Here is a 26,390-nt window from a genome sequence, read left to right on the forward strand (position 1 = left end):
CAGTAGATGCAGAGGAATGGTGATATAAGAGCTACTGTGCTGATATTGTATCACTGGAGCCTATGAGGCAGGTGTGCTTATTGGGTAGCCTTTTGAAGCAGTGTTATAATGATAATCCCTAGGGAAATTCTTGTGCCAAAGTTCAGGTGAATTATTAAAATGTTACCTCATTAAAAATCCAGTTGAAGATTGATTTTAAAAAGCATGAGAGATGGTTACTACTAAATATACATAAATCTGTATTAATTTGCTGTGAACTTCCTGCTAGAGGCCCACCAATATCATCTGTTTCTGGTGACAGTATTCTGGCATGTTTTGCTAGCGTTTGACATATGAACCAGAAGACGTGAAATTCCAGATGTCTTGGAAGTTTCAAGAAATAACACTGAGATGAGACTGTCTTTTGTGCTGTAAAAGGATGGTTGTATATCTGCAGAGACATATCCTCAACAAAGAAAACACTGTTTTCTCTTTGTAGGTGTGTTCCTATCTGGTGGAAATGTGATGGACAGAGGGATTGCCGAGATGGCTCTGACGAGCCACCTACCTGTCCACACCGGTACTGTCCTGTTGGTCAGTTCCAGTGTAATGATGGGAACTGCACAAGTCCACATTTCTTGTGCAATACCCAGCCAGATTGCCATGACAGATCAGATGAAGATCCTGTACTTTGTGGTATGTTACAGCTAATAAATTTAAGTATTTTGCCTGTACAAAACATGTAAACTATATATAAATTTCAGAATCATTGTCCCTTTTTTACAGATGAAAAGGTGAGGTAGACAGATGCTGTCTTTTCTAGTCTTGCACTTGCTAGAGCAATTCATCTCAGTGCAAAAGCAGGGTAAAACAGCAAAAATGTGCTATATCAAGACACATTTTCTATACCTTTGAGACAGATTTGCACTGGTGTAAATTACAATCTGAGGTATAAAATACTAGAAGCCGGACCCACTTTGTTTGGTTCCGAGTAAAGCCATGGTGAATATGAAGAATCTAAGGCTTCCTAATGCCCAGGTCAGTCTACCAGTTGCGCTTATTTTCCCTGTATTCTAGAGCTTTGCATGATGGGACAAAATTATTTCACCCTCTGCATTGCAGAAAATCCTGTGCGTGTGGCAAGGTTTGTTTTGGAGAGCTGTTTGTGGTGGCAGTATTTTAGAAATATAACCTAGTTATGCTTGTGGAATAATGTTATTTCCTTAAAAACCTGTCTTATTCCACATACTTATGCCTAATTTATAAAAGCACATCCTTAGTTCTCTTTTTTGTAAATAATATAGTTCTGGCAGTTGCAAGCTTAGTAGCATAAAGGGGAGGTGTGTGTGGGAAAGCAGCATGGTTGTATAATTAATAGTTTCATTGCATTCCATTAGCAAAGTGTTTCTAACAATGACAGAATTAAATGAAATGTCAATTTTACCTGAGTTTCAAATGGCTAAGCTCTTAAGTGTGGCACAGGGGAATATTAAATAAGTAGAAATGTGGCAGCTGCAAAATTTGTCACCGGTTTTAACGTACTGGGTACAATAGAAGTCAGTTTAGGTCTATATAACTCCTTCTGCTCATCATCTTGTGCATGGGAATAGAATCCTTTAGTCTAGAAAATGTACGGAAATCCTAATATGCTGTTTCCTCTCGAACAGTTTGGCAGTATATGTGAAAAAGTAGTAGGGTGGTGTCCAGGGAGACATACAAAGTCTGGAAGCAGAGATCAGTGTTGACTCCTATTTTCACAGATGTTCACAGATCCCCCAGTTTGCCAGCACTGCTGACAAAGCATCAGCTTCCAATGCTTTGCCCTCTGGAAATAGAGGCTGTACATTTATAAGTTGTGGAGCTGTTATTAGCATGATCTTCTGCTATGTTGTCTGACATGTTCATTCTTAGTCAGAGGAACAGGCTAAGCAGGAAACATACATCTAAAAGTTGGTAGCATGGCCAGATCCACAATGTCACTTAGCTGCTCTGCGAAGTGACTGGGACCCCCTGCGTCAATCATATTTGAATGCTGAGTTTACTCCTCTCTGCTTTAGGAGAAGATAGAATCTGTCTCACTTCTAGAAAAATGTAGAGCCTTATTGAGCTTGTCTGAAGATGCCTGTGGGAAATGTGCCGTGTGACATTAGAAATCTGTACATGAAATGGGCAAGTAAATGTGATGTTTTAAATTTTTACTGGCTTTCTTTTTAACTTCTGGTGTAGACATGATAACCGCTCAATTGACGTAACAGCAGCAGACCATTTCTGTAAGTTTCAGTATCCTAACAGAAAATTTGTATTCTTTCAGCTAATCACCAGTGTGAAACTCATCAGTGGCAGTGTGCCAATAAACGATGTATCCCAGAAGCGTGGCAGTGTGATAGAGAGGATGACTGTGGTGACAACTCTGATGAAGACAGTGCTCACTGTGCCAGTAGAACCTGTCCCCCAGGCCAATTTAAATGTGACAATGGCCGCTGCATCCCACAGTCCTGGAAGTGTGATGTGGATGATGATTGTGGTGATAACTCTGATGAACCACTCCACGAATGCAGTAAGCACACAGCTGTAGTAAGCTGCCTACATTATAGTGCACCAAAAGCAGAGCAAACTGCATTACTTAATTTTCCTGAGGTTGAAAATTTATTGGAAAGGAATATTTTCTGCAAGCTAATTGCAGTCATGTAGTAAAGAGTGTTAGAAAACACAGAGGCTATGTGGTAATTCACTACTTTCTTATTTGTGAAAGGGAGAAAGCTTATTTATGCTGGCCAGATTATCAAAAACTGACAGCGTCTCACTCTGACTTGCTTGATGCTAGCAGCATCCTTTGCTTGACCCCTAACAACACTTTATAAATAGGTTACATGCTGATGCACTGCCTATGGGGAAGCAGTGAATGCCAGTTCACCAATTTTCACCTTTTTCCACTTTGGAGCATGACATATGTCATACTTTTTACAAAAAGTAAAGTTTCATTTCTTGAAGCTAAAGTTTCTCATTGTGATAGGCACATGATTTGGAAACAAAAGCTTACAAGGAGAACAAACGCAGAGCACAGTCTAAGCCGATGTTTAACAGCAGGATTTTCCTATGTGCTCCAGCATGTCTGTTTGAGTTACTGGTCATCTGGAAGGACTTGTGACCAAGTTTTGCCATCTGGGGACTCTGGCTTCCATGTGTGGGGCTTCTATTGCCACCATTACGAGCTCTAAATACTTCAGGGAAAAACACACTGAATGTCATTTGAAGCTGTCATGGGTTTGTAGCATATGCAGAATACAAGCAGCATAGATTGGAAAATATAGTAAATTAAGATACATTTAACGCTTTCTCTTTTACAACACTGAAGTTAGGAGATAGATAGCTCTTTTTAGTAGAAATAATTGACTATAAATCATAACAAATTTTGAAAGACAGCATAGCAAGGACAGTTTAATGGCTAAGTAACACAACTAACTTTGACAACTGCCTCTTTCAGTGGGCCCTGCCTATCGGTGTGACAATCACACGCAATTCAGCTGTAGAACCAACTACCGTTGCATACCGCTTTGGGCAGCGTGCAATGGGAATGATGACTGCAGAGACAACAGTGACGAACAAGGCTGTGGTATGTTTGGAGAAGAAGGTCATTTCAACATAACTTTGCACCTAAAATATTTCCCCAATTTACAAACACCTTGGTTTTCTGGAAGTCTTCAGTAATAATGTACATGGGCTTATTTTGTTTGATATCATTTAATTACGCTGGTAGTTATTTGTCTTCAGGAAAAATTCTATGATGTGCAGCAATTCATTGTGCAGCTCATATGTTTATGAGCTCTGAAGATCAGGATTTTATTACTTTTCCCAATATGTCATCAAATGAAACAGGAAATTTTTTGAGCTGAACTATTTTAGACAATTAAAACTGTCAGTGTTTTCTACAGTTACTTAATTTACCTCCTGTGCTGGTGAAATCATCTGTATGGGAAGTATGATAATGCTTTCCCAGACCCTCACATTTATGTTGAAACCTCTCCACAAAGCTTAGAGGACATTGTATCACTGTATCAGAAACAGAAAAGACTTGAAAGTGTAATACACCATGAGGTCAAGATGCCCTACTTTGACAGTACTAAGTTTATCTCTTTGTGTTTCCATCTCAGTTCTCTGTATAGTTATTTCAGCTGTTTCTTAATCACTTCTGTATTACTTGGCCCAGTCTGTGGCATGAACATCTCTATCTTCTTCCATTATCTTCTGTGCATTCCATCTTATCCAAAGACTATGCTAATGTATGCTGTTTCGTTGGCAAACTGTGTACACTGCAGAGGAGATGACTTGCAGTCCTTTTGGAGATTTCCGTTGTGACAATCATCGATGTATCCCACTACGCTGGAAGTGTGATGGAGATAATGACTGTGGAGATAACTCTGATGAGCACAACTGCAGTGAGTTTTTTTGGCTGTCATGATATAGTCCAGCTTTTGACTTAACTGTCTTTCTATTTCTTATGAGAATGGGGCAGACAGCTCTAAGCTGCAACCGTTCAGTTGTTCTACTCGATAGCCTGTCTTGTCTTTGCTGAAATACCACAGTGATGTCACAAGGAAGCATTTTGGATACATAAAAACATTGATAAATTCAGTCATCACAGTAGCACAAATTCCTGTTTTCCACTGAGAAGTGACATTTGAATTCTGCCCTGTGTGCAAATATAGTAGTGTATAGTTCCTTAAACAATGAGAGTGGATTTTTTTTTTCCTGATTTGGAATAAAAATTCCTGTATAATTCTGTGATGAAACAAAATCCACAACGAATTTCCTTTTTTCCATGTCAAGAGGGACATAGAATGTTTAACATAATTAAAGAGTACTGGGGGAATGCTGTTTTAACATCATTTAGTTTTAAGGATTATACCACATTATCTGCCCATATTACTTTTGTCTGGTTTAGTGAGACAGGTGTGGGTGTTTAAATCCACATCTGGGGAACTTTTCATATTTGTACATTCATTTTAAATGAAGGTCCTCGTGAATGCACAGAAAGTGAATACCGTTGTGACAATTTGCGCTGCATACCTTCCCGGTGGATCTGTGATCACGATGATGACTGTGAAGACAATTCAGATGAACGTGACTGTGGTGTGTATTGTCTGGACTCTTACATGTTTACACTTTTGTTTCTAATGTGATAAATTAGTCTGCCAAATGGTCTTTTATGGGAAGCATTTTTAATGGAGTAATGTTGACTAGATCACTTTAGTCATTCCACTAAAAATAGAGGGTACCACAGTTTTAATGGTCTGGGATTTTGTAGTCTTTTTTACAAAGTTGTTCTCAAAAAGTAAACACTTTGTCTGGATTTGAACAAGAAGATGTTTCAACAGTTACTTCTGAATCTTTTCAGAGCTGAGGACCTGCCACCCAGGTTATTTCCAGTGTGACAGTGGGCACTGTGTTGCAGAGCGCTTCAGATGTGATGGAAATGCAGACTGCCTTGATTTCTCTGATGAAGGAACTTGTCGTGAGTTTCAAGCTTTGCAATTGGTGCTCATTAAGCTCACTTCCAGAAAGATTTTCACTTTTCTGTCTAAGGGAGGTGACTCCTTAGAGGTACAGAATTCTGCAACACTCAGTGATGTCAGTAAAAATTCAGGATAAGTATAATATTTTGAATCAGCTTTTTAATATAATAATGGGTTGCCATCTCTTACACTGATTGTAAACACATTCCTAATGCTAGGAAATTAATGTGTTTACAAAGTCCAGTGGAAGATACACATGTGATCGAATTAAAATTTTTGACTATCCCACAGACACTGCAAGATCCACTGTTTTAGTTGTACCGTATTCTAACAAGGTTCTGTAATGGGATTGTCTTTTATAATGCTCGAAGGTGTGTGTAGTTTCCTAAAGTACCAGTGAAGCCAAGGAATTAAAATACTTTTCTGTTTCTGTCTTCCTTCTGTACATTGATCCACTGTGAAAAAATGGCTATACAGTGTATCTTGTATGGAGCTTCAGCTCCAGCTGTTTACCCAGGAAGCGTTGTTCCCAGTAGGCATGAAAATATCACCTTTGTGCTCTATACATGCTGACTGACATTGGCTTTTTAGGTGATATTGAAGTGTTGGTTCTGACTTACAAGTTCAAATGATTTTAAACTGTAGTACTCAGAATTCCTTTCTTATCATGTTGGTATCAGGGTAGTTCTGTGTTTCCTATGTACTTAATTTTAACACCAGTGCTTTAAGTAAGAAGAGGCTTCTCCGCAGTAGGACCTTTATTTTCCTGATGGTAACCGCATCATGGAATGTACATTGCAACAGTTAATCTTTCAGAACCTGAGTTACACAACATTTGGCTGTTCTTAAAGGGAGGAAAAAGCTTATAAGAAGCCATTGAAAGGGCAAGGGTATTTATGTAGGTTGGAAGAGGTCATATTTTGATTACTCTTTGCTCTAGTTAGTTTTTTTTCACAGCTTTTACAGAATCTGGGTATTTTTTTTTACTATACCAACATAAGTCCTTTTGTAATTAGATATCTTAGGTACTTCTTCATTCATTCACGTTTGGTGACAGTGACATTATTTACCTTTATTACTGAACTAGATTTGTCAGTAACAAATTCACGTAGCATTTGTTAAATTAATGACGGTTTCTTTTCAAAAGCTTCTGGGAGTAACTTATGGTGTTTCACTATTCGTTCAAACTTGAATTAATTATGTTATAGCTACTAAGAAGTCCTCAGTCCTTGCAGTCTGTTGTTGCTGTAGACCTTTGCAGTGCCTCATATTATATCTCCTACTATGGAGAGAAGGGTATTGAAAAAATAATATAGGTTTGGGCTGAGTGTTTTTCAGGAAAACCTAAAATTTTCATTGTAAATGAAAATGCCATAATAATTTTATTTTCTTCAGCAACACGCTATCCTAATGGTTACATACTGTCCGCCCATGGCTTTTTGAATGTAAAAACCATGTCTGTATCCAGCCATACTGGAAATGTGATGGTGATAATGACTGTGGAGATGACTCTGATGAAGAACTTCACCTTTGCTGTAAGAGAGAAAAATTATATTAAAAAGAACAATATGCATAATAAAATCTCTAGTTACAATGGAGAGAACAATTAGAAAATTTAAAATATTTTCTTTTCACTGGAGATTCTCACAGACTTAATTCAGGATGAGTGCTGATAATTTTGCTCATATGCAAGTTCATTTCACCTTCCTACAGTATGTTTCTCACTGCTTTGCAGATGTTTGTATATATGGTTATAAATGTAGGGAGAAACATCAAAGAGATAAGGACACTGTTTCACATTTTCAGGTTAGTTATCTAAAATAAGAGCATCAATTGCAATTAAAGATTAATTTGCATAACGTATATTCTGAAAGGTGGTGGGCTTTTAAACCTATCAGTATAGGTATCTTTGTAAATATGGTTGAGGAGTCCTGACTTTAGCTCTAAAGATGAGGTGTTGGAGGTGCTACTTAAATGATTTTTGTCAGTTATGCACTACATAGCCACTTAAATAGCATGTTGGATTTTCAATCAATTTACTTCATAAACTAATCTAGAAGCTTCAGTGTTATATGTAGTCATAGGATATGCCTTTGGCCAAAGATGATGTACTGTCTTCTGACAAAAAATGTGTAATGGCCTAACATACCATCACCAAAATGTGGACAAAATATTCTTTCGGGTCTGAATGCCTCCTGACCTTTTAAAATATAGGAAACATATAAATGTTACCAGATTAAAGTGATTGGGATAATTTGTGACTCAATGGCATAGTGTCAAAGTGTGACTGACTTCATCTCTCTGGTTTCAGTGGATATTGCTTGTGACTCTCCATTCCGTTTCCGATGTGAAAACAATCGCTGTATATATAGTCATGAGCTGTGCAACAAGGAGGATAACTGTGGAGATGGAAGTGATGAGAAAGAGGAACACTGTATGTTTACACAAAAATGAGCAGCAAATTCAGTAATTGTGATGTGCTTAATGTTTAATAATACCAAAGGACTACAGAAATGTCAAAATTAAACATAAATTATGAAAACTAGAGCTCAGTACGAAATAATTTGAACTGTGATTATTGGTACTACATATTTGCAGCTCTCCATACAAGTAGCAAAAATCAGCAAACATTTGTCTGAAAAGTAGAGCATGATTTTCAAAATCATATTGTGTTTTATTATGAGAAGCAGCTAAATTGTATCAACTTCTTATGAACTCCACTTAAAATAAGGAAGAAGAAAGAGTTTGGCTGTATCATAAAATAAGGATGGGATGGATAGCTGGGACTTTTGAAATAGAGAAACGGGTACTTCTGAATTTGTGGCACTGTTACGCACATAGTAAGAGTGTTGACATTTAGGCCCAAATTCTGCAGCAGCTCAGTTAATATTCAGTAGGTTTTTGCCCTCAGATATCTTATGTAGGTCTCATTGACTATGTTGATTTTTATATTATTAAGTTTAATAATTTCTTTGGTTACTTAATGATATTTGCTGGCTTTATTGTGTAATATTCTTAAAGTTAATATATTTAGTAATATCTCAATAATCTCTTGAAGTCTGCAGTGGATGCATGAAGTATATCATTAAAGGATATTAATAGATTGGTGCTATTAAAAAGGAAGTTCAATCAACTATTAACAAAAAGAGTTTTCCTTCTGTCTTTATAAAATGGAGGGGCTTCTTTCAGTTTATGGGGATGTGACTAGAAGTCAGGAGGCCCCGGTTATAGTTTTAGCTTTACGACAGACTTCCAAAGTTACTCAAGCTGTTATTTTACCAGATTGCATCAGCTTCCTCATTAGCAATGTGGAAAAGTTCTGTCTGTTGGTACTATGTAGCTGAAACTGAGACAGAGGAGTGTTTCTCTTCTTGACTGTAGGTAGAGAACCAACCCCAAGACCTTGTACAACTGAAGAATTCAAGTGCAGTAATGGAAATTGCATTCCTCTACATTATGTCTGTGACAATTATGATGACTGTGGAGACCATTTTGATGAAATGGGCTGCAGTAAGTAATAATATAAATAAAACACAAAATTACAACACTCTTGAAATAAAAAATTCTGAAACTGGTAACAATATATGTTTCTTCTTGAATAGCACACTAAGAAGTATTATTTTTAATTAGCCTGTGCTAGGATTATCCAGTTAGTCATGACTTCTGTTGTCCTTCTTTTGGGGAAAAACCTATGAAATTCAGCGCTCTGAACGGTCCTTTTTAGGCTTAGAGTATTTATGCATCACAAAAAAAGCATTTGATCTTGTTTTTCATCTTGGTTTGAAATGAGTTGCATTATGGAGGCAAGAACATTTGGGTATTTCAATCATAATTGCAATAGGCCAACCTACGGAATTATTCACGGGCAGACGGTGGACTGGTATCGGTTGCACTAACCCTGTTAAAAACAAAAGTATATTGAGATGCTTCTATTTACCTCTTTACAGACATGACCACAGAATTCTATAAGGACAGCCGGTCCTTAGGCTGAGGGCCCTCTCAGATCCTCTGCACAACTTTTATTAACTATGCATTATAAATTTACTAGCATCCATTTAGATGCAAAAGCTTTGACTTGAACTTTGAGGCAAGAGAGAGTATTCTCATGGAATCTGGAAAAAATATAATTCCTAACTTTTTATATCAATATATAGACAGCTGCAGAGTGATAATATGAGCATATACTTGCAGTTTCAATTTGTCAGACTTTGATGGTTTCAGGTTAAAGTGTGTCAAATGACACACTGGTGATTTACAATCCAGCATGCTTGCAAAACGCAAATAACTCCAGAGCCTATAGTGCAGTCCATTTTGAAGCAGCTGATTTCTGTTTCACATACTATCCCAGTAGTCTTCAGGCAGTATAACCTAATGCCATGACTTGATGAAAATATCGAAGTATAAAAAGGGTATGAAACAATGCAAAAACAGACACCTTCTGTCAGTCAGTATTCTACTGTTGGGGGATAGATGTGAATCCAGATCAGATGGTAACATTTGTAGCCTTCCCAACATCAAATACCTGTGTTATAGAGAAAACAATATTTTTTTGTGTGTGTGTACAATCAATTTATGCTTCTGGATGTATATGAAATTGAGCTGTTTAAACTTAATTTAGTCAGCACTGGGATGTGTATGTATAAAGGAGATAATCAGCTTAGTGTAATGTCTTTGCCATACATCTGTATTTTTTTTTCATCCTCTGTCAGTAAACAAATTATTTATCTTTTCTACTTATATAACAGATCAGAGTTTGAAAGTACTTTGTATGTGGAGTGTGTTAGAATCAATAGAATTCTATATGTACTTTGACAAGAGTATAATTTTCATTATCTGTTGCAAAGTATCTATTATCCCTGAATTACCTTTTCCATTATAGGCATGTTTTAAAGGGCAGCACATTCTGCGCGATGGCCTGTATTGACTTCAGTAGGCTTTAGGTTAGGAATGGCATGAACAAGCTGTCATCTTCTCTCTAATTTCCACATATAAATAATGTAGGGCCTGTGTTACGCATGATAGCAATTGAGAACATTTTTTGTTTAGCTGATAAGAAAGGACTGGGTAAGAAAGATGTAGGTCGGCAAAGGTAGGAGTTAGAGTCAAGTGTCTTAAATAGTTTCTGCAGTTGCTGCAGATTGGTGGTAATGTAGAATGCCATTTCTCTTAAGGAAGATGAACTTGGATGGTTCTGGCTCTTATCCAGACCCTGTTCACTTACTTCTAGAGGTTAGACTTCTTAGCTGGCAGCTGCCTTGACCAGCATTTACCACCCTCTTCTAGTTAGTTATGCCTTAGAGAATAGAGTTCACATAAATTGAGTTTCAGTTAGAAAAAAAAGGAAAGAAAACTAATGATGTCTACTTGAAAACCATTTTCAATGATGATAATGATCAAAATTATGACATACCCCTCCTCCTTATCACTTTATTTTTTGGTTATAGTTGTATAATTTCCTTCTTTTTCTCTCCCACCAGATCCTGGAACAGCGCGAACTTGTGCAGAAAACATCTGTGAACATAACTGTACCAACCTGAATGAAGGCGGCTTTATCTGCTCCTGTAGGCCAGGGTACAAGGCCAGTGAAACTAACCGAAACTCCTGTGATGGTATTTTCAATCTTCTAAACATCTTCTCACTGATAAGTGTTCGGTGACCTGTCACTTCATCATTCTAATGTGACTACCCATTTTTGGATTCTAACAAGATTTTTATACATTTAGCAGATGCTTCCTAAAAAGTTTTGCTGCTGAATCTTGTTTTCTAACATGCAGGCCTCATTCAGCAAAGAACTGGCACCGCAGTTCAGACTTGTTTTAAGCTTTTGGTGGCTGTAGGTATATTTTTTGCTTTACTGTATATAGATTTTGTCATATGTTTGCAATCTGAGGGACAGAAATTTGCTAGGGTTTTTTTTTCCTTATTGAAAGAAAACTTACTGAAGGTTATAGTCCTTCTGTTCTGCTCCAGAACAGACATCCAGTAAAGGTCTGTTGTCCCATATTTTTGCCCTGGTTATATGCGGATAAAATTATGGTGAGGAGTCACCCAAAGGACATTGTTTTTAGTCATGGAATATAGTACCTTCACAGTTACCATTTCAGTATGATTTGATGAGAACACTTCTGTTTGTTGCTCCCAGCTCTTGTGGACAATTTGTGTAGTTTTATTAAACATGATCCAAGGCCACCCCTCCCTTTCCTTCCTGCTAATATTGTTTCTGGAGACTAGGTATCTTTGCTTCAGCATTTCAAGAAGGCTTTGCTCTTGCATCTCATTGTAGTCATGCCTCATCTTTTGTCTTTCCTTGGTGATTTAACACAAAAATACATGATGAAGAATGTCTCTCTGAAAAGCAATCTGATAAGTAGGAGCAATGCAGTTATTAGCAATCTGTAGTTAAGACATGTTAAAACAGTAGATGAGTGATGAGGAGTTCTGTTAGCTAACAGATGCTGATGTTAAAGATCACTTACTAGGTCACTGATATTTTAGAGTATGTGGGAAAGGGACAAACCTGCCACTTCATGGACTAAAGGTGACTAGCATGTGGAAGAGAGAGATTAAGCTTTAGGTATCTTTTCTTTACTTATGTCTAGATATCAATGAGTGTGAGATCTTTGGAACATGCACCCAGGACTGCAAGAATTCTAAAGGAAGCTATGAATGTTTCTGTGCAGATGGCTTCAGGTCTGTGGGTGATCAACAAGGGAAACAGTGCGCAGCTAATGGTATGTTAACTGATAGCAAGATTGATTGCTACCTGTAAAGAGCAAGTGGAGTATAGCAACTTAATGAATATAATCGTCTCTTTTTTAGGAAGGGGATAATGAAAACCAAACTTTATTCTCTAACATAATATTATCTGTGTGTTCCACCTCTTCCATAATCAGGAATATGGAAGGAATGGAAGTGTTCATCCCTGCTTCCAATTGTAAACATTAAAAATATCTTGATTTGGATGCCTGCCTTTTCTCCTGAAATTTTCTGCAAACAAAAACCTGCTTATCCTGTGGTTGTCATCAGAATGAAATTCATGTTGCCTATTCCTGGAGTTTAGGTTTTCTCAACAAAATAATTCATCAGAAGAAAGTTGCATTAAACTGGTACAAATCAAAGGCAGTTTGACGACAGATTGCCATTCATTGTTCATGGGCTGATGCACACAAACAGAAGGACTTTGGCCAATGTTTAATGTCAATCAATCATTAGCTTTTTATCATTCCTCAGTGCAGTGACTACAGTGTGTAGCAGTCATTGAGTAGGTGGAGAGTTGATTCAGAAAATAATAGAATAGTAATAACAAAGAGCTGAAGAAAATAGAAAAAAGTGATAATGCAGCAGTATTATATAAAAGACAGAAATAATATTGTATTTAGAAAAGTACTTATACTTTAACAGCTTTAAGAGATAGCATGATAGAAATGTGGTGTGCCTAGGGAAATAGTGAAATCTTCAGAACAGAATGCCTGTGACCAAAAGTGCGTGCTGCTGGAGGTTTTGAAACCTAAAAATTATTTGTAATATGGGAAATGAGACAAGAAAACCAGGTCTCTGGGTTTCCAGTCCTACAGGGACTGTAGGCCTGGAATTAGGCACCCTTCAAGGGGCCTAATTCAGCAAATATTTACTGTTGAGCATGAGACTGGAAATACAAAAGGGCATTTGCACCTGAGTTTCTGCCTGGCCGCCTCTTTCCGTGCCTTTGTATGAAATCTAGTTCTTTGAAACCCTTCTTCATAGGCTTTATTCAGGACGCTTCTAAACACCCAGTTTTCAAGGCTAAGTGATAGAAGATAACATGATTGTAGCTGATTGGTAACATCATGAAATTTGTTTTGCCTAAAGTTCTATGTATGCCCAGAACTCCACCACTCTTTGTAGTACAAGCTCACAGCACTCATTTATGAGGGCTTCCTTTGCCTGTGTCTGCTACAGGCCTGATCAGTAGGCATTTTCAGAACGCACATAGAATATTAGGTCCCCTTTTTCCTGTAATAGCATATATATTGGAAATACTCTCAGTTTCTACACTGAATCATATGTTCATTAGAGAATAGAGTCACTTATCTTATTCTCCCATTGTTGGGCATGACTTAGAAGGAAACGGATTGTGTTCAAGTGAACACTTCATAGAAAATTTAGCATTATTAGTTGGAAAAGGCACTGGTAAATGAGATTTTCCTTTCCCAGACGAATGCTTTGTCATTTCTCATTGGCTCTGTGAAGATGTGATTAATATAGGAGAACTTCTCTGGAAGAAGGCCTATGATTTAAGTCCATGACTCCCAACTAGACTTTGTCCTTAGCAAAAGGGCTGAACAACTAAATTTTCTCACCAGCAAAATCAGCCAGGTGGGACTGATACTCCCTATAGTCAAGTTATTAGAGTACTGTGGCTAACCTGGGGGTAGGAGAACATTCATCTGAATATGGAGACGTTAGGATTTAAAGGCTTTCAGGTAGAAGAACTCAGACAGGTTGTGGCTCAAGGTACCAGCAATTTATTCATACTTGCAAAATTGTTTCCGGTACTTGGAGGGTGGGGTGGGAGCTGAACTGCATAGTGTATAGTGGCATTCTATTTTTGAGATATGAGGTGGTGATATGCCAACACTGTAATGTTTAAGAATTTTTAAGGAATTATCCCTTAATGATTACTACTGCACAAAATCTATGGTGCTATACTGTCCCCAGCGGTAAGCATTTCCGGAGGTTTTAATGAATTTTACAAAGCCAAGACATTTTAATAGCTCTGAAGCTTTAGAAGTGGCCCTGTGTTCCTTCTGCTTTTCATGTGGACAGAACTTGTGAAAACCCCAGTTTAGTTTTGACTAGAAGTGACTTTCATCTGTTTCTTCTAAAATAAGAAATACATGAAAGTAAAATTCATTATTGTTTCCCAGGTAATCCTCCATTGTTACTGCTGCCAGATAATGTGCGGATTCGAAGATACAATATCTCATCAGAACAGTACTCTGACTATATTGATAACCAGGAGCGCATTCAAGCTCTGGATTATGATTGGGACCCTGAAGGGATAGGCCTGAGTGAGTATGTGTAGAATATTATTAATAGTCAACCATGCAATGGTTGGTTTAAAAAGACGCATTTCTGCAGCATAGGTATTTAATTTACGCTGGAAATCAAAATAAAATTAGATTAACTGGCCAGGTCTTGTTTGAATGCGTCGTTCCCCTCTACTTATTCTTCAGCATCAGTGTGGTTCCATTTAATGCTTTAATTTAGTTTAGCTAGGATTTGTTCTGTGTGTGAGTTCAGCTGTGGAATTGTGGCTCTTTAGGATTATGTAGTAGTAGAGGATTGCTATATATGAACCCCTTCCTTTCCTTGTGCCTCTGCCAGTCCCCAAAACTGGCTCAAGTCTTGCAAGAACTAATCCTTATACTAAGCAGGAATGGCCAACAGATCCCTGTATTAGCTTATGTCTTTGCCTCTTTATCGGCTTCCCTGCTTTTGTCTTTTTCATAGGGCTGCTGTCCTGGGCCATACTTGGTCCTTAGAGTCATGACAGTCTAAATTACTCTCAATCATGTGCAAAGGCTTCAAAGCTAAGACCCTCTAGTCTTGAAAAATATGATACGTATTTCTTGATAATCTAGATCAAGATGATTTTAGATGTGCATCTTACCTATGATGAATGGCTTAAAAATTTACACACACATACTCACAAATATATATATATGAAAAAAATAACATAATGTCATTTAATTGACCAGACAGCTGTGTTATTCACAAATGAATGGGTCTGGTATCTTCACATAACAGCCTCAGAAATATTAGAATTTTCAAAAAATATGGAATAACTAGACATTAAAAATGATCTTCGTAATCTTTTTTGAAGGTATTGTGTACTTCAGCATTCTGGGACAGGGTTCTGAGTTTGGAGCCATCAAACGTGCTTACCTGCCCACATTTGACAGCAGTAGGAACAATCCTACAAAGGAAGTTGACTTGAATCTCAAATACATAGTTAATCCTGATGGATTAGCTGTTGACTGGGTTGGAAGGTAAGTGCACTGAAAAGCTAGAAAAATGCTGTACATTGAATGTGGCAAGGGTCTGATCAGGCAGTGCAAAATCCACTTTTTTCTTCCTTATGAACTGCCTCTGAAGATATCTAGTCTCAAGGTAGTTCAGAACAATATAGTAAGCTCTGTTTGCCCAGACAGCAGGTTAATAGGTCAAATGCATGTTGCTCTCTGTATCACATATTCTCTGAGGAAACTTGCATTACTCCACAATTGGCAGATCAGTTGTGCATCAGTAAAGTGACAATACACTGGCCTTCATGTCAGATGGATTCTTCTTCAAGGACTCAGGTAAGCTCCAGGGAACAAGCTTTCTCTGCTGTTGGAAGGAGACCTCCCCAGTTCATAACGGAAATTGTCTTTTATCTTTGCTCCTTTCTTACCAGCCTTGTGCTATATGAACTAATCCCAAAGCAGAAGCAGCTCTGAAGTCTGATGAATACATGTGTTTTCTCAGAAAATGGTTATATTTTTGTAATTGTGTCTCAGAGGTTTTTCTCCCTCATTGGCTGTGGACTTTTTTAGGCTAAAACACAGCAATTTTTTAACTTAATCCTAGAAATCATGTCATCACTGCTTATTTTCCCTCCCTTGGAGAAGAGCTGGGAGAAAGTTGGGCGTGACTTTTGGGAGTTTGACTCTGATGTCGATGGTGTAATTTCTTGTTTGCAATGTAACTGTTAAAGGATGTGGTGGATGGGCATAGTTGTAGTGCATTTGGTGTAATGTTGAGAGGATCCTGATTTTGTAGATAGACACTATGAAATGTAGGCAGGATTCTGTTTGAAGCTGAGTAGACAGAAGTTATAGAGATGAGTCAATCTTCTGAGCGCTGGTGACAAATTTTGGATGTTCCTGGTAATCCAGTCAATAGGGTTAAGAAGGAGGATGTTAAGATCGTAGTAAAGTATGACATTTCTGGAAAGCTGAAAAATAAAAGAAGGAAACTAGCTATCTTCTTCCCTCTGTCATGTGGTTATCAACTAAGTGGATGAATACCATTTGTGTTCTCAATCAAAATATAATTGGAAGGTGCTTAAGATTGGGATTGCAGCTAGGTAGCACTTAACTCTGAATTGTGTTTGTGGCAACAGAGATTTTTTTTTTTTTTCTAATGATTCAAAAAGCTATTGTACGAGTGGGCAAAGATTGGGGAAAGACTTATTCCAGTTTGGGGCCTGATATGTAGCTTTCATTATCTAGACTCTTTGTGTTAGGTGATATATGCTGTCTTAGGTGTTGTGTCCTATGAAATAGTTATGGCAGTTGCTCATGCAGTATGTCACCCTGATTTCCAGAGCAGGATAAAGCCAGTCTGTCTGGCTGAAGTGATTCACTAGCCTGAAAAATTGTTCCAGTCATTATGGAAAAAAAGAAGTGGAAAATTGTATCTTCCCTTCCAGCAGTTTTTAAATATGAGATAGATGTATTAAGGTCTAGGCTAGCCTTCAGCCTTAAGGTTATTTTGCTGTTTACTTTGTGAACTGCAGGCCGCCTGGAAAACCAAATGTCTCTGAGGGCAGAAGGGAGTGTCTGAATTTCTAATCACAAATCTATATGGTCATGAGAGCAAGGATAAAGGATATATATCACCAGCATCCTGGTGAAGCTAGCATTTTCAGCACTTCAAACAGTGTTACACTGATTCCAGAACAATGTTGAAATGTATTTTTAAAAAACATATTTATGTGTCTGCACATTATATAAAAACTGATACACGTGGTTTGAGACACTTAGTCCTTCTTCCCATCTGCAAAATAGGAATTACAGTATTTTCTCACATTCCCAAGCCAATTATGAGATAATGTATTCCATCAGAAGGCACTGTGTGATTAGTGAGTGCATAATGAGTGTGTCTGTTATCTAAGGTGGAAAAAAATAATAAAGCCATGATGATAAAGATAAGCAAAATTCAAGGAAGAGCAGAATGAGTGCCCTGTTTGTAAGGACTAAAAGCAGTTGTGTTTGATGTGGTAACAATTTATTCATTAACATCTCTGTTAGAAGAGGAAAGTCTAGAGGAGCTGTGGACTAATAAGCTGGATACCATCAGAGTTGCCATATAAATTACATGGTAGATAAATTTTTATTTGTAATGAACCTCATTGCCTCCTGGAAAACGGAATCTTTAAAGATGAAAGTTCTCAGTAGCCCTTTAATGAAGATTATTAGATTATTCGACAGGGAACAGAGGCAGCTGCAGAAACTTTGTCAGAGGAGAAAACTAATAAGCCAATAAATAGATCACATTTGCTAAACACCTATATTTAGGGTCTGTATGTTCCAGACTGAAAAAATTCAGATGTAATCAATGCTACTTCATTATATTAATTTTGTTTGGGTTTGATATAGCTTTTCTTCTTAAAAAGATTTTTTTTTTTTTAATTCCTCTCCCAAGTATAAACTATTTACTTTTGGAATGTTTTGTGTTTTTTGTAATTCAGACATCTTTACTGGACTGATGCAGGGACTAATCGCATAGAGGTGGCAAAACTAGATGGACGGTACAGAAAATGGCTTATCTTTTCTCTGCTGGATCAACCAGCAGCTATTGCTGTCAATCCAAAACGTGGGTGAGTACTACAGGACTTCCCAGAATTATTTTCAATGCTATTCAATACCAAAAACACCCACAATGGTAAACTTTACAGGAAAGACTAAGGGAATCCTTTCTGGAGTTTCCCTTTACTAATGTTAGGAAATTTGTATTTTAAGAAAGTATTTTAGCATTAGCTTTCATATGAATGCTTGTGTTGGTGACAACACCAGGTATGTCAAATAGAAATCCCCTTTCTACAGTATTGTTTGCCCACCAAATTTCTCTGTTACTACTGAAATAGGGCAATTAGTGAGAGTGTCTGTTCACCAGCTCCAAGCAATACAGACATAGCCTCCTTCACAGTGGAAAGCAATGTAAATGCACTGGTACTTTCAACAGCTGTGCTTGCTACAGCTTGTATTATATGATGGATCACCAGATATCGTGATATGTGCTTCTCTCAGCTGGAGTAAAGCAGCACGGCTCCCTGAAGTCACCTGGGCTCTGCAGCTTTATCGTGACTGATGGATATTCAGTGTTCACAGTCATTTTTCTTCCACTGAGAACGAGAAACTGTCATTAAAACCACTCTCTCTCCAAATCAGGGCACAAGATGCAAACATTCATTCTTTTGGTTAACTTCTGTACTTGAAGCAAGCTTGTTCAGTGAGCTCTGTGTGACTTCCCTGATTACATCTGCAAAACATAGTTTACTGAACAGCTTTATGTTCCACAACTGACCTTTTCCATGAAACTCCAGAGGATAATCATGGTGATCAAATTCTGAACTATACTAAATTCTGGTTCTGTCCTTTCAGGCTCATGTATTGGACTGACTGGGGAAGGCAACCAAAGATTGAATGTGCTTGGATGGATGGACAACAAAGACAAACTCTGGTCTCTGAAGACCTTGGCTGGCCAACAGGTCTTTCTATTGATTATTTGAACAATGATAGGATCTATTGGAGTGATTCTAAAGAAAATACTATTGAATCCATGACACCTGATGGGACAGACAGAACTGTAGTATTACATGGAGGTAAGAACTTATTATGCAATTAATATAATGGTAACAAAGATGTATGCTAAAAGCACTTGATCTTCACACGTGGGGCTAGATTCGGGAGCTTTTCAAAGAGTAAGTCTTGGTAGTGTTTTCTCCTCCTTTATACAGGGATAAATGGCACACCAGGTTCGGAGTTCATGATGCTTGGTAACTAGATTCCCTGAGGATAATTTACAAGACCCAAATAGGAGACAATGTGGAAAATTGGATTCTTGCTTTTTTATGTATATTATTAAGCAGTCTGCAGGGACAATAGCATGAAGTGGTCAGGCACATGAGGATGTATATATATAGCTGCAAATATCTTATAATTAAAGGATTAGATTATATATTTAAGCTGAAGAAGAACAGCAGTTTTATCACTTCTGTTAGAGATTTGCTTGCTGACAGCCTATTGTTTGGTTCCTTTGAGAAGTAGGCAGTCCATACAGCCTTGATGTCTTTGAAGGCCATTTATATTGGATAGCTAAAGAACGAGGAGAAGTCTGGAAGAAAGATAAATTTGGAAGTGGGGAAAAAGTAAAAGTGCTGACTGTAAATCCGTGGCTTACTCAAGTGCGTGTCTATCACCAGCACAGATACAATCAGTCAGGTAGGTAATCAGCATCCTGGTGAGCCATTTCTTGCTATAAGATCAAAGGTGGTATTAATGTCTTCAAAGACCTTAGTGATCTTCTGATAATGCATCTATCAGTATGTGATAATATTCACTTCTGAAAACCTAAAAATGGAACAGAGGCTGGCAAGTATTTTCTGCGTACATAAAGTGAAATCAACAGTGGAATACCACGCACTATTCTTTAGAGCCTCTTAGTTTTAAGTTATGACCCTGTCCTTTCTCTTCTTCCTCTCCATCATGGAGTTGTCATAGAGGTGGCAGTCACAACATGAATTTATCCTGGTAACATACAAAGTGCTGGCCAATTAATACTGCCTCCAAGGGGGATATTTCAGCTATGACATGTCCACAGTAATCTCAGGGGAGGATGTCCAGGGGAACATCCAGCATACCCCTCTTTAAAGGTGTTATAGTGTTCAGAATCGGAAAGCTCCATGTTGCTTGGAGATGTTCAGTTTCTTCTTGGTGCTGTGCTGGCTCCCAACAGTCATAGCCTCTTCCCTTGAGAATGTAAGAAAAAGCAGAGAGAAGGTTTTGATATAAATGTGGTATCTGAGCATCAGTTGTTTTAAAAAATGGATTGAGACATGTTGAATTGTTTATATTTTTGGTGGGTGATATTAATGAGACACACTACTGACTAGGGAATTGCCCGGTGTTACCTCAGGAATATGATGCATTGCTTCTTCAACTGTCTTTATCACTTTTTTTTCAGTGCCTAATCCTTGTAAAGATGTCTGCAGCCACCTCTGCTTGCTGAGACCAGGAGGGTACACCTGCACTTGTCCTCAAGGGACTCGATTCATAGAAGGCAGCAGCACAGAGTGTGATGCAGGTAGAATAATTTGTCAAACTGGCAATGAAAGCAAAGCAAATTTTTCTTTAGGAATGCAAATGCATTACTGAATTAGAAATATGGAGGGATGAACTAGATGATATGATAGATGCTGGTAAGTCAGGACATCAGACTTTTATTCTGAGCCATCACTGATTTGTGGTCTCCTTGTGCATTTCATTTAATCTCTTTACATGTCATTTCTAAAATTGATGTGGATATATCACTCCAACCAGTCCAGACCCAGCTGCAAAATTGGTCACAGTTTCTGATTTTTGTTTTGAAATTCCAAAATATTTTATTTTCATTTTTTTCAAATGCATTGATTTCAGAACTAGAGAATTTCTGACAAATTATGGTTTACAATTATGTTGACAGTTCTGTAGAAGGTATTGTTTGATCAGTATAATAGAATACAACAGAAACTTGAAACAAAGCTTACAGAACTCACAGCGTGAACAGAGATAACTTCTAGAAAATCATCATACGCTGGAAAGCCTTTTAAGCACTAGAATTCAGTGCCTGGTTGTTGCATTGCAGCAGGACCAACCCCCCGCAGTGCTTCCAGGAGCACCAATAAAATAGAATTGTTCAGCCTTTCCTGAGAAGAAAGGGTATACCACTGCAGGATTTCTATTTCTCTAGCTGAGAGTCTGTGTTCTTAGCTTACAGTGATGTGGGTGGTAGCTAGATATCCTTGTACTTGTCCTTGCAACATATCTCTAATAAATTATGCTTTATAACATTATGTCTGGGATTTTTCCTATGGTTAATCTTCTCTGAATTCTCTTCTTTTTGCATTAAAAGAGAAAATATCATAATTTTTTACACTGCCTTACCATAAATTACATTTTCTTAATAATTGTTAATGCTCTTCCTATTGCCACATGGTGTGAGCTGCAGAAAGAGGAGCTGGTAATATGATGTAACAGTGAATGGAAGTGTTCAATACATATTTAAATTAGGGATCAATAACACTGTTGATGGCATTTGCTATTTGCTGTTTATTGCTCTGAAGATACTGCATTTGCTATTCTTTGCTGAATCTGATTTACATAAAATGTCTGGGAATTAAGAACTGTGCTTGATCTTATTTTAAGGAAAAGGAGGAGACAGCAAATAGTATATACAGTGCTGTATCCATTTTTGAACTTCAGTTTTTATCTTGACTTTAAGCTAATATTTTGGCCAGTGAACAGTGACTGTCATAATTGACGTACTGACCAAACATAGCTTTTTAATATACATTTGGTTTATTTGATCTTTTCCCCATATTGCAGCTACAGAGAAACCCAGCCTGTAAGACCTCTGCATTTTCCCTTTTTGTATCCCGTTTATTTGACAGGAGTTTTACCTGTGAGAGGAGCATTGTAGCAACAGACTTCCTCTACCTCTGGCTGATAAAAATTTTTTGGCGGAAGTATTGTGATCTAACTTATCAGTGTAAGGCAGACTGTCAAAGTCCATCCTTAATTTATAGCCTATAATGATGTCTAAGATCCAGAGCTTTTCCTATGTGAACTACACTTTTCTGACAGCATATCCCGAGCTCTTACTGAAGGCTAGTACAACTTCAAGGAATTTCACTTTTTTTTTCACTTGACTCAGCATTAGAATAACATCAGACCCTTTGTAGCTCTGTGTTTGGGCCAGCTCAGGCAGCACTGCCACCTGGGCACCTCAGGGCTCCTGGGGTGCAGCTGAGACACTGGCATGATGAAGGACAGGCTTCTGTGCTACCTCATGCCAAGCCGTCAGCCCATGCTCTGTACTGACAGAAAACTCTGAGGAGTTTGGGTTTCTCTCTCGTTCTCGGTGTCAGGATGTATGAGAATTTAGAGGGCCTTGCTGTACTTGCATTTCCATCCACTGCTTTTCTTCATAAGTAAATGCCTCACAGTTTGGCGCTCTGTGTGCAACTTCAAGCTGGTTGGATGGAAGAGTATGGGCAAAGGAGATAAAGTATTGCTGCTTTCAGAATGGAGAGCTTTGAAGGGTGGTGGTGGGCTGCATTGCATGGGCAAAAGAAAGTGATGGGACATACAACTTTTGAGCTGTCTATGCCTACTTTTACTGAATAAGTTGTTATTTTCCAAGAACGGGTTTCACTTCAATTAAAATAAGTTAACTTGGCAGAAAAATAAATATAAGGGCAACAAATGCATGTGCTATTAAAAGCAAAGCTTCTGAAAAGTAACCTGTGAATTTGCATACATAAATTCTGTAGAGATAAATAAAATGCTTTATGGTAGTGTTTCTTTTGTTGAAGATGTTTTCATAACATGTATGTGGCTTTTGTATTTTGCAGCTATTGAATTCCCTCCCACAATGCCACCAGCATGCAGGTGCATGTATGGAGGAACATGCTATATAGATGAAAGTGGTCTTCCAAAATGCAAGTAAGTCAGTACGTTGTTAGGGTAGTCCTGGGTCAGATTGTGCTGATTTAGTCTCACAAAACAATTAAACTCTTTGAAATGTGTTGGAAATGCTTCAGAAGATGTCATACATCTGCAGTAGCATGTTTGTAACAATCACAGAAAAACACATATATGCATAAAAATATCAGCAAAACCAGAAAGGCAAAACTCTGAAGATTCTAATAAAAGACCACCAAAAAATTGTAACGGAGAAGTAATGCTCAGTAAATGTAGCTTGGAATAGCCAGTAGGTGCCACCGATGCTCTGCTGAAACCAAATCTTTTGACTTCAGTGACTAGTCTTCTGACTCAGCACTTTTTATTTCCACTTTTAATTCTATGAAGATAGCACACATACTATATTTACAGTCAGTGAAATATATAGTTGCTGAGCATGGAGTTAAATTTTATGTCATGTAGATAAACGTTACAGAATATAATAATAAAGCTGAGATCCTAGACTTCATAAAAGCCATCCAGTCAGTTGTCCCTCTTAAATTTACAGGTGTTCTTATGGCTACACTGGGAATTACTGTGAAATAGGACTGTCAAAGGGAGTGCCTCCTGGAACAAGTAAGCTTCAAGTATATATTACACTTGGTATTTTGAGCTAAAGAATGTATAATACCTCACTATGATACCTGGTCAGAGTCAAGCTTATAATTCTTTGATTTTAACACTGAACTATGCTTGCTTGAATGTTTTCTTATTCTTCTGTCTTTGACAGCAGCAGTAGCAGCATTGCTGACAGTCATACTAATCATAATAATCGGAGTGTTAGTGGTTGGAGGCTTTTTTAACTACAGACGAACAGGTTCACTTTTACCAGCGCTTCCCAAACTACCAAGGTATGTTTTGAAGTCTTTCATAGCTGAAATGTCTGTGCATGTTACTAAGTATTTCTGAAAAATCAGTTTGTTTGCCGTGTGCCAGTTCTCTTGGAATATGGGAAGTGCAATGTTGCAGCAATTCTAGTGGATTTTTGATTCCAAGCAACATCACAGATGATCATTATTTTGTAACAAAGCACTATTGTAAAACTCCTCTACATTCTAAATTAGCTTTTAAGGAAAGAGCAATATAGAAGACTCTTTACGAAATCTGGAACTGGATATTCAGTTCAAAAAGATACAAAAGACCATAGCTACATATGTTCTAATTTTTCATAAAACTTTGTCAGAAGATGATTCTTGCAAAGAGATCTTTTTAACATTGAAAGGCTGAGCTCATCTGCAACACTATGTTCATCTGTTTAAAAGTAATATGGGGCATGTGTAGCGAACCTGTATCTGTTTCCAGTGCCTGAGAAATCTGGGCTTTTTGTAGGTTCCTGCTCTCCTCACAGTCATACTGTCCAGTGAAAACCAGCTTTCTGAAATATCATTCAAAAATATTTGATATTTTAAATAAAAGGAAGATGAAGAAAAATATTCATAATGATTTGAAATTATTTTTTTTAAAACGATGTCAGAATATGATGCTTCACATTTTTTAAGCTTTAAACAAATTATGTCTTTTTAAAGGCATAAAGCTGCATCTTCATAGTCTTTGCACCAATTTCACAGTAGTAGCTCTTAAATCAGTGTAATTAAATCATTGTAATCAGTAATGTGGATGTAGCTATAACTGCTTCCTCACTGGAGGATTACACTGAACTAATTAAATTTATTTATGACTTGACATAGTTAAATTGGGGCAAAATTTTTGGGCGGACCAAGCCTGCAGGACAAAGAGTTTGTAAGAGATCTCTGATATTTCTCATGCAAATCTAATGTGTACTTGTGATTACCATAAATCTATATGCAGATTGAACATTTGCTCATATGAAAACAGTATCCTGTAGGTATCTTCATGATTTGCATGCATAAACATCTTTAGTATAGGTGGTGTTGGAATTATATCCACAAATTTGTATGCCATTTCAGCTGCATTTTTTAAAAATCAGTTTCAATAAATTTGAATAACTGAGTGGATTCATGCGTTTGTCTGTAAATCAACACTGAAGTAAGAGTAATCAAAATGTAGGTAAATTTGGGGGAATTGTAATTCATTGAGTTCATTTGATGTCTACAGCTGCACACATAAAGATAGTTGAGATAATTCTGAATGGTCTAACTTAGGTTAAAAAAACCTGTTGAACTAATGCAGGAATACTACTTCTGGTGCCCTCCCTAGTTTGCTTATAGCCAGCAAAAATTCCAAGTGATAATTATGCTTAGAAGAACAACAAGAAGAATCTGTTTTATAAGCTCTCTCTCTTTTTTTTTTTTTTTTTTTTTTTTTTGTAGTTTAATCAGTCTTGTAAAATCTACTGAAAACGGCAGTGGGGTAACTTTCCGATCTGGAGCAGATGTGAGTATGGACATAGGAGTCTCTGGCTTTGGAGGAGACTTTGCTATAGACAGAGCAATGCAAATGGTAAGGTTTATTTCTGAAATAATTTTTTAAAACTGTTCTCTTTTAATGTCATTTTCAGCTGATAGAGGTAAGTTTTTATGTAAAAAAAGATAGTGAGAAGATAAATGTGTTCTAGAAAAAGAAGTGAACATTGATTGATAATTTCCTGGAATAGATTTTTGTAAATTGAAGACAAGGGCAAATGCAGGCAGTTCTTCAAAATAATGTGACTTTTCTCAAGATTTATATGGTAGAAATTAAGTCGATTACCCCTTTTCCTACTTCAGCATATTCATGGAATATACGGGGAATGGATAGGCAAATGAAAATATTGTAAGAAGGAATTTTATGAGGGCTTTTGTGTTCCATAGAACAGGTTAAAATGTGTGGTTTTTAAATCCAGACTGTATGTTAGAAACTTCAGAGGTAAAACTCAGGCCTAACCACAGGATACACTACTTTGCACAACAAATTATAAATTGGACGGTTTCTTATTCTAGTAAGTTTAAACAAATCATGTTTAATAGTTTTGGGGACATCATAAAGTGTAACTCTACTTCATCCATGTTTTGTTATGCACATCTGAGAAATAGCACATCCTTGTGTTTCCTATACTGTATAGTTTTTCCATGGAAAAAATATTCCCCTGTTTACCACTAGAAGTACAATGTGCAAGAGATTTTTACTTATAGGAAACAGATCACAGGTACGTTTGAAAAATAAGCACTTACTGCAAAGTCTGTGCTGGAAACTCCCTAAACTTTTAAAGTTAAAGATAAATTACAGAATTAACTGACAGTAAATTAATATGAAATGAAACAGCTAGTGAAGATAAGCTCATAATATATGTGTATGACCTTTTTCTAGATGAAGAAACACACTCTTTGTTAAAAGTAGGCAGCTTGTGTAATGAAACAATCAATGAACATTTCAGTAAACACTGGGAAAATAGCTTTAGGTTTGAATATTA

At 37.3% G+C, this 26,390-nt stretch overlaps 1 protein-coding gene across 1 annotated transcript in view; it reads left to right on the forward strand.

Annotated features, from left to right (window-relative positions):
* Nucleotides 1-26,390, forward strand: part of LRP2 (LDL receptor related protein 2) — a 132,562-nt gene that overhangs the window by 101,265 nt on the left and 4,907 nt on the right. Inside the window, 23 exon segments of the mRNA XM_068408324.1 lie at nucleotides 479-675; nucleotides 2,291-2,536; nucleotides 3,464-3,592; nucleotides 4,296-4,415; nucleotides 4,993-5,109; nucleotides 5,375-5,491; nucleotides 6,888-6,907; nucleotides 6,909-6,926; nucleotides 6,928-7,027; nucleotides 7,804-7,926; nucleotides 8,874-9,002; nucleotides 10,970-11,101; nucleotides 12,092-12,223; nucleotides 14,399-14,542; nucleotides 15,358-15,523; nucleotides 17,989-18,117; nucleotides 18,902-19,122; nucleotides 19,562-19,741; nucleotides 20,484-20,603; nucleotides 22,912-23,002; nucleotides 23,529-23,596; nucleotides 23,751-23,871; nucleotides 25,312-25,441. Of these exon segments, the coding sequence (XP_068264425.1) occupies nucleotides 479-675; nucleotides 2,291-2,536; nucleotides 3,464-3,592; nucleotides 4,296-4,415; nucleotides 4,993-5,109; nucleotides 5,375-5,491; nucleotides 6,888-6,907; nucleotides 6,909-6,926; nucleotides 6,928-7,027; nucleotides 7,804-7,926; nucleotides 8,874-9,002; nucleotides 10,970-11,101; nucleotides 12,092-12,223; nucleotides 14,399-14,542; nucleotides 15,358-15,523; nucleotides 17,989-18,117; nucleotides 18,902-19,122; nucleotides 19,562-19,741; nucleotides 20,484-20,603; nucleotides 22,912-23,002; nucleotides 23,529-23,596; nucleotides 23,751-23,871; nucleotides 25,312-25,441 (2,950 nt within the window).

The sequence above is a fragment of the Nyctibius grandis genome, chromosome 9, assembly GCF_013368605.1.
Source record: "Nyctibius grandis isolate bNycGra1 chromosome 9, bNycGra1.pri, whole genome shotgun sequence".
NCBI lineage: Eukaryota > Metazoa > Chordata > Aves > Nyctibiiformes > Nyctibiidae > Nyctibius > Nyctibius grandis.